The 13,439-nt window shown below is 35.2% G+C and overlaps 1 protein-coding gene across 1 annotated transcript in view; it reads right to left on the bottom strand.

Moving 5' to 3' along the window:
• Positions 1 to 11,862, bottom strand: part of PIGK (phosphatidylinositol glycan anchor biosynthesis class K) — a 109,431-nt gene extending 97,569 nt beyond the window's left edge. Inside the window, exons 1-3 of the mRNA XM_028102593.2 lie at positions 11,749 to 11,862; positions 8,202 to 8,255; positions 4,012 to 4,103 (exon numbers count right to left, since the gene is read on the bottom strand). Coding sequence (XP_027958394.1) covers positions 4,012 to 4,103; positions 8,202 to 8,255; positions 11,749 to 11,841 — 239 coding nt within the window. The 5' untranslated portion in view covers positions 11,842 to 11,862. The remainder of the gene's footprint in view (positions 1 to 4,011; positions 4,104 to 8,201; positions 8,256 to 11,748) is intronic.
• Between the last annotated feature and the right edge of the window lie 1,577 nt (positions 11,863 to 13,439).

The raw sequence follows: 13,439 nt of genomic DNA, 5'->3' as shown, positions 1-13,439 counted from the left end.
AGGGGACTTGAACTTTATTTTGCATACACCAAGAGTTTATGAATAAGGGGAGATGAAGAAAAAGGTTTAAAACAGGAATATTAATCTTACATAATGATTAAAATATAGAGTAAGGAGGAAAAATGGAGTCAGAAAAGCTGCTGTTGGATTTAACTACAGAAATAGTTTATCAGACAGGGATCATTACAAAAACTCACATCCACCCTATTTGTAGTAGAGCTAAATCATATTTTAAGAAAAACTATGTACACATTTAACTCCATAAAGCTAATCTTATGCATTCAGCCAAAAAAAAAGTAGGGGGACAGATCTCACCCACCCTAATAGTCAATGCATTTACTCTCCAAAGTAAACATGAGATGGAAGCTCTGATTCTATATCCTCTCAGTCAGTCTCAATCCCTGTATGCCTCTTACAGCATGAGCATTATAATTCTACTCTTAAGGAGATGTACTTTCACATAACATATCCCCTAGTCCTAAGTAAACCACTTCATCAAGTGCTCCACCAAAGAAAAAGAAAACAGTACTCTGCCCTAGCACTTAAGGAAAAACTGGCTGTGTCAGACTTGATGGAAGACAATACTATATTGTACTTTATGTGCTATTTAAGAAACTTTCAAGAATAATTTTGGCTCAATTTTTGTTTCACATACCAATTTTGGGGCCTAACCTCTGCTTTATGCCTTTTCTCTCCCTCATTCCTAAGCATTTTAAGCATATCAAAGGTAGCAAAACAGAGATTTAGTCCAAAACAATTATTTGAGAGCAAAAAATTCCCAAAAAAGCAAAATGTTTAAAGAATTAAAACCAGGCAAATAAAAAAAAAGTACCTGAGGGCGGGTAAGGTTACAGAAAGCATGGACACAAAGTATAAAACACCTGTCCTCCATGAAACTTACTTATAAAAACAATAACAGTATGTCTCTTTATTTTCCCCCATAACCATTAAAATCCTTTCCCCTGAGTCAACATTTTGAAATAGTATTATAAAGTTCTGACAAACTACTTATTAAAATGGCTTTTATATCATATTAACATTTGCTAAAAACTAAACTAACACAATTCAGGAAAGAGAAGTATTTTTATTTTTAAAGTACAAACTTGTGTTTGCTTTGCCTACCTGACAAAGTATTTCCAAGTCACTTGTTTATTTATCCAATACCTATTAAGAGTCTACTATATGTCAGGCACTGTGCTAGATGCTAGAAGTACAAAATGAAATAAAATATCCGTATTCCTTTCAAAGAGTTTATAATCTAATGAGGGAGACATACTATAATTCATATAATCATGTTATAATCAAGATGTACACAGGATACCACAGAAGCAAAGAAAGGCGTCAGGAAAGGCTTTTTTAAAGAAGTATTAGAGTAAAGTAAGTTTGGAAGGTCAGGTATAAATTGAAGCTGTGCTTCCTATACTTGATTGTGCATCAGAACTCCATCTAAACCTGGTGTCTAGGCGTCACTTAAGAGCTGGTGAATTAGAATCACCAGAGGTGGGCCAAGAAATCTGTATTTTTAACCACAAGAGATTTGGAATCACAGCCAGGTTTTGGCAGAAGTGAGCCAGAAGTACAGACAACCATTCCAGGCAGAGAGAATGGCTCAGTATGGTTGGAAGTGTGAAATACAGACAGAAGATGAGAGAGGAATCTGAACAAGAGTAGTGACATGACTAATGTGACATTTCAAACGGGACCTATGGAAGTGACGTGAACTTCCAAAATAAAAGGCAATCACTTGTGTCATGTATTTCAACAAATGATTTGTGACATGAACTAATTTCTTATGGAAGTCTCTGGGAAAATTAAATGCAAATCCTTGCATTTCAAGACAAAGGCAAAATGCTCCCTTGAAAATCAAACAAATTAAAAAACAAAACCAAAACAGAGCTCTACTCATAATTTTTATTAAATGTAACAATCATTTTTCTCAGCATATATACCTCGAATATGAACAAAAGTTATAACATTTTTAACTTAAAAATGTTCCATAATGTATAAAAATAAATTCAAACTGTATTTTGAAATTCAAGCTTTAAAACTAAAAACTGTTCTTAATGATTTTAAGTTTCCAAACTGTTACTTTATAATAATTTACTTCCTAAGAATTTAGCTAGAGATACCTTTATACTTAATTCCAGGTAGGAGTAAAGTAAGACAAGTCACCAGTGAGAGGAATATTCACCATAAATAGGCTAAAAGCTAAATTGAATCTTTTATATTGATCTCTGTTTATAAAATAACAAATGGTTTAAATCCTCAATTCATTCCCCAAAAAAGATGTCATAAACAGAGACGTAGACAGGCTATCGGGTGAAACAGGAATAAGCTTTTAAAGAACATTCTTCAGAAACCCAGGGGAAACCTACCAATTATAATATATAAAATACATCCTACGATTATATTCTATTTCTAAAAAGTCCCTCTAAATCTTACTTAGACCATTTAAACATATCATAATAACCTATAGACCAAAGACTCATTTCCTAAGTGAAAACTATTGCCAAACTGTGCAGAGTAACTCCTTGGAGGACATAGGGTATAGAAGCAACGGCAGTTCAAAGCCAAAGGACTAACCACATAGCCCTATTAGAAGAGAACCAATTGACAAATTATAATAATTGGCTAATTATAAGAATAATACCTGTAAACTTGATATAGCAAAGCATTCTTTCTCAGACTTAATTTAATATAATTTTTAAAATGGTAGTATTATTGAGTTGCCTTTAATTTCCAGATGAAATCCAGGAATTAAATTAAGAGTTCTTGTCAGCTTCTCAGGCTAACGTGATCTATTTACATAGAATGTAATATATCTTTGTTTCCTGAGTCATTCACTGCTTCCTTTCTGCTCCTGCAGCACTTTATACATATCTCTATTTGCTTTTTACTGCGAGGATCTGAATCCTGCAAAGAAGGTACTATTATGACCATGTAGTAGACAAGGAGACAGGCTTAGCATGATGAAGTGACTTAACGAAAATCACCACTAACCCAGATTTCAAACTCAGATCTATCTGGTTGCAAAGTTCTTTCTATTCTGCCTCAAAGGAAGAGAGGAACACAGGACTAAATAAATCAAACCTAAATAAGCAAATTGAATGCAGTTTCTTCTAGAACTATGTTGGTGGTAGCAAAAACAGCTCTATCGTACCTGACAAACCAAATGCAGAGAACATGTATCTGGGTGGAGGCACAGGGGTTTTGCCTCATACCCGAACTCCCTCATGTAATTAGGAAATATCCCACTTTATGAGTCTCCATAGAAGGCAGAGCCCACCCCCATTTATAGAAGCTAAAAATGCCATACAGTCATTCTTCCTGTCACCCCTTGAGCGTGAACACAGGCACTTTAATCCGTGCTCTGCCAATATGACTTTCCCACCAAGGAGTCTAAATTAAGAGCTAGAGACAGTAAGAGGCTGGGATAGCAAAGGCTGGATTTTGGCAGCAGCAACATTAAGTTTCCCAAGGTAATGGTAGCAGCTATGCAGCAGCAGAGTTTAGCCAGCAATCTGTGACAGCATTATTGTCAATGCATGGTTTTATGCCAGGATTTTCAGATGTCTTTCTTGCTACCTAATCTAACATGGTCCTGACTTAAGGCCATTTACAGCCTTCCCAGCAACTTAGTGAACTAATCAATATGCTTTCAGTAAATTACTTTTCTACTTGAATCAGTCAAAATTGTCTTCTGTTGCCTGCAATTAAACACAAAGACTGAAGCATTTAATAATTAAGTAAATGACACTAAACAATTATACTTTATCAAATCTTTTCACCTTATAAGGTACTGATTGTTGTTTTATATAATTTGACTTTATGGTCTTAAGTAACAGCTATTTTATACATGATAGTATGCTCTAACAAAAATAAAAAAAAAAAAACCTTCAAATCAGGTTTCTTTATCTCTTCCAAAGCAAGACAAAAATGCAAAAATAATAACAACTGTCTAGGGGTAATTTTCCCTGAAGTTCAGAGTTAAGCTTTGTTAAGAATTCTTACCTGTCAGGAATACCTAGCCTCTTGACACTTCTGTAAACAGAGAGAGTATTTGCAACATGCCGATAATTAAACCAGAACCGGGATGTACATACCTAAAGTATTAAAACAAATACATTATTGTTATGAATCAAAATAAGCCACCAACTTATAGAATTATTTCTCTTTAAGTAGGATTTAGAGATGCCTAGAAAAAGAGTATATCATAATATAGGCTTACAAACAGGAAAGCATATAAAGAATTGTCAAAAAAAACCAATCTCTCTAGAAAGAGGTCTTTCATAACTGCTATTAAATAAAAAGGCCATTCAGCTTAAGAGAAACCAAATCTTTGGGGAATTTAATCAAATACTGAACCAACTTAGTTACTCTCAATTTACGTGATTCTATAATGTTCCTAAGTCTAAAAGATTAAATTCTTTAGAATCAAAGGCAATGCCCATAATCTCTTCACAGAATAGAAAATTAACTTTCTTGGGTTATATAATGTTCCTTTCACTCTGGATTGCTTCCAAATTCTAGTTATGAAAAACATTAGATAGATAGATAACACAAAACACTTTTACATGTACACAAGAGAATACATTATAAAGAAGCTGTTGAACCTAATAAAAAACTAGAAACAATCCAAATTAAGTTTTACATTTAAAAAAACAACAAACTGATTCCTAAAAATGATACCAAAGGTACAAGGCAAATCTAACACTGTGCCTCAAAAAATCAGCGCCCTGGGAAATCCATTCCAAAGAAGTATACCTACCTCTGAGCACCCTCCCTATCTCCTACTACATGCCTTTGCTGGTCGTAGGTATAATGACAGCTTTGAGAATCATATAAATGTTCCTGCCCCTGCAAACGGAAAGGTACTACAAGATTTTTTTATTAAAATGAATTTTCAACCTGGAATCCAATAAGGAAAGACTATAATTTTTGACTACATTAAAATGTAAAATTCCGTGTGTCAAAAATACCATTAAGTCCTAAGTGAGATAAAACACTTGAAACAGGGGTGCTTGGGTGGCTCAGTCATTAAGCGTCTGCCTTCGAATCAGGTCATGATCCCAGGGTCCAAGGATTAAGCCCCGCATCGGGCTCCCTGCTCGGCTGGGAGCCTGCTTCTCCCTCTCCCACTCCCCCTGTTTGTGTTCCCTCTCCAGCTGCCTCTGTCTCTCTCTGTCAAATAAATAAATAAAATCTTTAAAAAAAAAAAACTTGAAATAATTATAACTCAGTAGGAAAAATGAACCACCCAATTTTCAAAAATGGGAAAAGGATGAGACCAACCATTTCATAATAAAGGTATTCAAAATGGACAATAAACTCTTAAAGATGCTCAACTTTTATCATAATTTAAAAAACACAAATCGAATTGAGTATTCAAAAGTCCATGACAATTCATAGTATTGGCAATCGTGTGGGGAAATGAATAACTCATATCCTACTGTTGGGAATGTAAACTAATATAAACCTTCTACAAGGGTAATTTGCAACATATATCAAGTTTGAATATATATTTATCTTTCGACTTAGCTTATATAAGTATACAAAAATATGTAATCAAGAATTTTCATTATAACATTGCCTGTATAGCAAAAATCGAAATTAAAAAGCTAGAAATCTATAGATTACATAACTTAAGCAGAAATAATTTATATCTGAATTAGTCATAATAAAAACCTGTATATTCAGTGCAATTTACCACACCCAAAAGGCTTTTCTCAGCTATTATAGTATTTAAGCATAAACCTAAGAAACTGCCTTCATTTTCACCAGTAATTTACTAGACATGAAATGGTGGCAAAAGAGAAGGGACCAAGAAATATCAACTTAATATAAATTATTCATATTCTCAAAATGAAATACCAAGAAAAAGCCAGTTGTAAGACAGCATGTGATATGATCCATTAGTCTTTTTAAAAGGAGGGAGGGGTAGAATGTAACTTTATGCATTGGAAATTTCTGAAAGGATGCACAAGAAAATAATAATGGTGATCATAGAGAATAAAAATGGGAATCAAATAAGTGTACAATGATTTTTCAGTTTATACCCTTCCTCATTGTACTTTTTTTTAACCATGAGTAAGGATTATCATTTTAACTTTTTTTTATTAAACAGGAGCAAAAATGATTTACTCAGCAGATCTTGAAACTAAAATGGAATCCAATTTTCCTTCTATCTCCCTCTGGTGGCGAAAGTTTCTCAGTCACAGTACAGTGGCAAAGGAGCATTCCATTTACCTCTCATCCTTTAGTCAAGAGTAAAAACAAAGTAATTCAAACTGGTAGAGAAAAACGTGTATTTTTAAAATCTGAATTACATAACATTGAAAAAATGCATGTTTAGTACTTTCAACTTGGCTCTGGTCAAATTTCATGATTTTTCATTTAAGAAAAAACAATTCACTAAAGTCTCACTTTACTAAAGTCTGAGTTAATGTGTAAACTATTGTACACAATACGAAACTGCAATTGTGAAATGCTCAGTAATAATTCTTTTTCATCCTCATTTCATTTCTCATCTGAGACTCAAGTTACTGAGGTTGAAGAGGGGCTCAGTTAGAGGTTTTCCAGACAAGGAAAGCTTCAGTGTGTGTGCAGTGTAAGCGAATAGGCTCTTATTCTAAAGGATGAGCCCTTTGGCAATTAATTGTCTGAACATAGGCAGTTACTCCCTTTTTTTAGGAATTCCCATAGAGAAACTAGTTGTTGAAAAGCCCTTGGTTTCTGAAGAGCAAGTTATCCCATGGAATTGGTAGATCATGGCCTGAGTGGTCACTGAAAACCTGTCTCCTTATCTTGAGATAAGGATTCCTTTTTGTTCGATTCCTTCATAAAATCTCTTTTGAGGAGTAGCATATAGGTGTTCTTTGTTGAAAAATAATAAAATGACCCATGAGCCCCCTTCCTTTTTCACAAAAATTCACTTCCTTTCCTGCCTCCTTATTTCCTCATTCTTTCTTCCAGCCAACCCTTTTCTACAATTTTTTCATTAAGTCAAATTTATTATATCTCCTAATCATGTAAATGTCATTAAATAAATCCCCAGCAGTGAAACTACTATCCAAATACTTTCCAAGTGCAGGAAAAACAAAATTGATGACATATATTCTATTAGGGAAATTAAAAATACAAACTTATAAATCCAGATAAATTAAGATGGTAATTTACACCAAGAAAAAAAAAGGCAAAAGAAAAAAATGCTCCAATAAGCAAACCTTACTAAGAATCAAAACAATTCAAATTAAAACAAAATTTAATTTGTTACCCAGCAGTCAAAAAGAAATGGCAAAGTTAATAATACACAGTTGTCTTGGAATTAGAAAAAAGAGGTACAGCATTTCTAGAGAACAATTATGCTCCATAACTTACGAGTCTTATGGCTTAGGAATTTATCCTAAAAGAAAATTAGTCAAATTCACAAAGGTGTATGTATAAGGCTGTCCAACACAGTCTTGTTTAAAATAAAAAATTTAGAATCTAAATGCCCATGAACTAGAGACTACGGTTCATTCATAAAATACAAAATAATACAGCCTTTGGAAAGGATTATGCATCTCCATATTGACAGAGGAAGATCTCCAAGATATACTGCTATGGGGCTGCAAAATAACAGGTATTAGATGACCCTAGTTACATAAAATCATTTATCTTTATGCTTATATGTGAAGGGAAAGAAGGCCAGAAGAATCAAAATGTTAAATCTGGCATGTATGGGACTTGAAGATATTTTCTGTCTTCCTTTTTTTTTTTAATTGAGGGGAGAGTCACCTAAGATAAAATTAATCTGTCCGCTCCTAAACTTTTCCATATAATTTGCATTTTCTATGACGATCATTTATTTTTGTGGGCAGAAAAAAAAAAGTAAAAAAAAATAGCCTAAATAGAGAATATCTACAAACTAATATTATAGATAAGAAATACAATTACTAGTTCCCATCATTAAAATAATTGTACATTTTATAAGATGCTTCCTTTAACAATAGTATCCCTAGTATACTCTTATGTTTATTTACACATCACCACTTGACAATATACTGAAGGCCAGAATGTTAGTTGATATAAAGTCAATTTAAAATATAGTCAAATCAAAATAAGGAGAGAAAATTTTTTTTTCAAAAATCTGGTTCACACAAAAGTTCTCAAACACATATCTAATGTGAACAACAACATTTACCTTTATAGAACATACTTACCAAAACAGCCCAGTTGTTTGTATGGCCACTTCTAAAGAACTGTTCTGCTTGATCCTACAAATCAAATAATTTCAAAAACATTAGAAAAGCCACATTTCTGAGAATAAAGACTGATAAAGAACAGTTAAGATTCATGGAGTCTTTAGTTATAATGACAGTAAATTAACATTATGCAAATTTATAAAAGTTCTAGTATTTGACCTTATAAAGGACATTTTATTTTTCACTAGGGGGCCCTGGAAGTGGGGGCTGCTTGTTTTTAAACACTTTTATCTCAAACACAACCAGCTCTTCCTCATATGCTTCTAGTTTTCCATTCAGTCTTCAAATTGTGAATGACTTATTTTCATGCCTTGATTCTCCACATAACAATACCCTTCTTTTTTTTTTAAAGATTTATTTTTTGACAGAGAGACAGCTACAGAGGGAACACATGCAGGGGGAGTGGGAGAGGGAGAAGGAGGCTTCCCGCCGAGCAGGGAAATGGGGCTTGATCCCAGGACCCTGGGATCATGACCTGAGCAGAAGGCAGACACTTAACGACTGAGCCACCCAGGCACCCCAATTAATACCCTTCTTATTGAAGTCTCATTCATTATTTCCTACTCTGTAGTGGATGCTTCCCATTACTTTATCTGAACACATCAATATATTTGATTGAGCACATTCTCTAGCACGCTGCCATGTACCATTTCGCTAATCTGTGAGAAGTCTGAACCATATTTGCCATTGTGGAACAGCAGAAAACTTCAACATCCAATAATATCCAGACACCAAAAGAACATGATATCTATTATATATTAAAATAACTGTGAATATGAACCTTAATGACCCCAGATCTGCTACCAAACAGTATTAATTATGAGAAGTCAGACTGCCTGGATTCAAATTTGGGCCCTATTATTTACTAGCTGTAAAAGCTTAGGAAAGCTTCTCTGTGCCTCCATTTCCCCATCTATAAAAGAGTAGTAATATAACCTGACACACAGAAGGCAGGAATGGTGACTGGAACATAGTAATTGCGCAACAAATGTTAGCTGTTTTAATTTTCATCTGGCAAGAAAATTTCAGGGAGAATAAAATAAAAAATTCCCTCAAATCTGTTTATCATATGTACATATATATTTTTTAACCTTTCTCAAGAGCTGCCTCGATGCAAAAGAAAACAATGTGCTATAGTGGATAAAGCATTAGTTTAAAATTTTGAACATGGCTATGAGACTGGGATAAGTCACTTAGCTCTTTAGACTTGACTTTCCTCGTGTAGAAAGTAAGATCTGACCCAATAATCTCACATGTCCCTTCTAGCTGAAAATTCTTACATCATTAAGACTTTAGTGAAAAATCTGATATGGCAAAACTCTTTTGTGATTGTTTACACAATATAGGCATTGCAAAGTTATTCATTCTATATATAATGAATGGAGCACCTATCATGTGCCAGTTACATGTAATGTACCGTGATACAAAAATCACTAAAAAGCAAGCTGCTTTCTCTCAAGAACCCCAGAATTCAATAAAGAAGCAAGCAAACATGTTACACTGCAATGTAACATTCATTCATTCATCACATTCATTGGGTGCCATGTGCCAGACACTGTCCTGAATGCTCAGAATACAATGATGGGCAAAAACATTCATAGTACTTGCCTCCAAAGAGAACACTATCCAATTTGATAGGCATACATTAAGCAGAATAGGGCAAACTATAAATTCTATAGAGATAAGACATACAGTATCATGAAAGAGCACAATAGATTCCCAGATAGATCTGACCTGACCTGATTCTGGCAGTAGCAAGTGGGAAGGCATCAGCGAAGTTTTCCCTAGAGAAGTGACATTTAGCTTAGGATTCAAAAGATGAACAGAATAGGGAAGATAATTCCAGACAGAAGGAACATCCGCCCTAATGGCAGATAGGAGCTTAAATGCTTTGAGAAACTAAAAGATTAGCACAACTCGAAGTCAGAGAGAAGGGCCTTGTTCATGGGCCATAATGAAGATTCTGTTCTTTATCCTTAAGGAAACATTAAGGTGTTTATGGGTGACATGATCTGATTTGCATTTTTAAAAGTTACTCTGGCTGCAGCTTGGAAAACAGACTGGCAGAAAGAAAGACTTGAGGCAGACCAGTTAGGGAGCTATTGCACTCTTAAGTGAAAGATGAAGGAATAATAGATACTGCAAAGCATATATGGATTATAGCAGATGAATGCTAAGTAGATAAGTGTACAAATTACAACAGTATAAGCAAAGGCAAGGGATAAGGAAAGGCTCTACAGAGGTTATGCTTTTACTGCATCTTAGTAAAAAGAAAGAAGAAACAAAAGGTTAAAAAAAAACATGGATAATGTGAAAAAGCACAGCAACAACCTAACTACAAAAAATATAATGGTGTCCAGAATGAAGTATACAAAATAATGCACTGAAATAAAGGAGGAAAATAGCAGAAGTTCTATTCATATTTGTATTACATAAAAAATATACCTTATAAATACTGACTATGTAGATTAGCAGTAATTCATGGATATGGAGAGAGGGTGCATGCGCCATCTTTCCTAACTGGAGGGTATGCATTCAAAAAGTTTAGAACTCATTGGTCTAAACTCAAGGTACTTAGGCGGTAGAAAGAATGGACTCCAATAAGAAGATCAAAAAGTGGGCAAAGACCAGATTATGATTTTTAGACTTTCCTGTGTATGCAATGGGAAAAGAATTAAATCAATAGAACAAACTGACTGGGTTTGCCTTTTATGAAGACTAATCTAGCATCTAAGTGAGAGACTTTGAAAGCCTGGGGGGAAACAAGATAGTTCTTGCAATAGTGTAGGCAAGAAATGACCAAGGCCCACCTTATGCCAGTGGAACTGGAAGGGTGAAAGCAATTTTTTAAAGTTCAGAACACAGAATTTAGTGATCAACACGTGAGATAAAAAGAGTTTATTAAAACAACAAATAGGTTTCTGACTTAGTAGCAATCCCATAGGAGGTGGGCTAGGCAGAAGATGAAACTTTGGATATAGATTTTCAAATGTCGGCCAACTATCCCGGCCCCCTAGCCAACAGGATATGCAGGCCTGAAAATATCTAGACTGTAGAACTGGCCTTAAGTACTGTCAGAGTACTGGATAGAGTAAAAGCTTGATAAAGCGCCAGAACGTCCTGTGAGCCAAAAATAAAACACCGTAGACATCTGACTCCTATCAAAGGGGAGCAGTGTAGTTTAGTAGTAGGAAGGTAGGTGCTTCACTACTGTGCTCACATTTCCACTGCTAGGGACTGCACACTCGTCCGAGCAGTGGATCAGGTCCTCCCCCGTCTCCTGAGATTTGATTCTTTAAATTCGTCGTTTTAAAAGGGCGAAACAGATCGACACTGTCCTATCCCATCCCCTGTGACAGACACCCTCCCCCACACACAGCCCGGTCAGCCTAGTAAGATGCTGATGCTCCCCTCGGCTGCTGTGAATCGCAATCTGCTGGTGCGCTCACAGCCACGACAGAGCTGTCCTCCCAGGGCCCTGTCGCTCGGAGGGCCTGACTCCTACCTCGATCTGACTAGCGGCCAAGCTGCCGAAGGACAAAAGCAACAACCCTACCAGGGTAGTCAAACCCTTGCTGAGAAAGCAGGCGGCCACCATGTTTCCCGGCTTCAGCTTCCCGCACCTGGAGGGGCGGAGCGAGTGCCGTAAAGCAGCACGGCGGGTTTTTGCGTGGCTTTTTTTTTTTTTTTTTTTTTGCGACGCAGCCCCACCTCCTTGAGGCCGGCCCTTTGCCAGCCTTTAGTAAACAGCACTGGCACAGAGTTCAAGTTCCAGGGGTGGATGGGGCAGGATAGATGGAAGACTTTGATCCTTTATCTTTAATTGCATTTTCAGTTTTTTATTGTAAAACAGATATAACGTTTAAAAAGTTGTTTGAAAGGCGAAGGAGGAAAACTTGTGATCCCGTAAACTTTAAAAGCTATTTCCTATTTTGCATAGCGCTGCCAATTCTTTGAAAATATGATGTAGCGGGAAGTGCAAGCCTTTGGGCACAAAAGGATGATTAATTGGATTAAACGGAAAAATGGGTGGATGCTGCAATGAACAGGCTTGGGGGTCTATCATTAAAAGCTTGAACGTGGAGAAATTGTTTAAATTTTTGTTTCTTCCATAATTATGGAGCTAAAATTTACTTCAAAGAGAGTCTGAGTATTTGATAAGATCATGTGTATTCGTTCCATTATGTTTATTATATGCATTCAATTTTAAATTATTTTTATCTAGCATTACATAAACATGTTTATGCAGCTTCATGATCTTCATAATTTCAAAATTGAACGGTAACTTGGAATTCCACCCTTTATTGTTGCCTGAGACAAAGTAATTGCCCCTCTACTGGACAATACAAAGTTTCCAAGTTTTGCTACAAAAATAATATTGTAAAGCAAACCTTTGTGCATTTGTTGAATTATATTATTTGGATAATTTCCGATAAGCCAAGAGGTACAAAAATGTTAGTGCCTATCAATAATATCGCTTTCCAAAGTATACACTCACAGTGCCATCAAAATACAACCTAACACCAAATTATACCATTTTTTCCCTCTAAATTCCTTGCTACAAAATGTTACTTCTAGTTTGTTATACTTCAGTTTCCTTGATTGCTATCAAAATCTGATGTCTTTCCTTGTGTCTATAAACTCTCTTATGTACTCTGATGTAAATATTCTGTTCATAGCTTTGTTATGAATTTGAATACCTTTATGAAGTGACCTTAAGCCTTGTCATATTTTATGCTATTGTTTTTCCCAGTCTCTTGTCTCTCTTTCCATTTTGTTTCTTTTGCTATTGTATTTTGTGATGTATTTAATATTAGGTAGTCAAATTTCAGGTTTTCCCTTGTAAAGCCAAGAAAGCACACTACCAAGAGTGTCTTACAAGCTGAAATGTCACAAGTTCATGCAGGTCTCAGATCAAGTTTTATTTTCTTTTGATTTTATATTTAACTATTCAACTATCTAGACTATATTTCAGTGTATGCCATGAGATGTTATGTGAGTTATCTATTGCTGCATAACAAACCACCCAAAACTTTGTAGTGTGTCCATAGCTAGAGAAACAAGGGTGTAGAAATGGAAACATGATTCTAGGGAGCCATTGCCGTAACGATCTACTACTTTTATCAAAATTGGTATTCCATTACCCAACAGGATTTTCTACATAACACTTACCTTACCCATTGACTCATAATAATT

This window comes from Eumetopias jubatus, unplaced genomic scaffold (genome assembly GCF_037043125.1).
Source record: "Eumetopias jubatus isolate StellerSeaLion01/CBP00866 unplaced genomic scaffold, mEumJub1_p1.0 scaffold_4, whole genome shotgun sequence".
NCBI classification, from domain to species: domain Eukaryota; kingdom Metazoa; phylum Chordata; class Mammalia; order Carnivora; family Otariidae; genus Eumetopias; species Eumetopias jubatus.
Note: the sequence above shows the minus strand (reverse complement) of the source record. Positions and strands in the feature narration are given on the sequence as shown.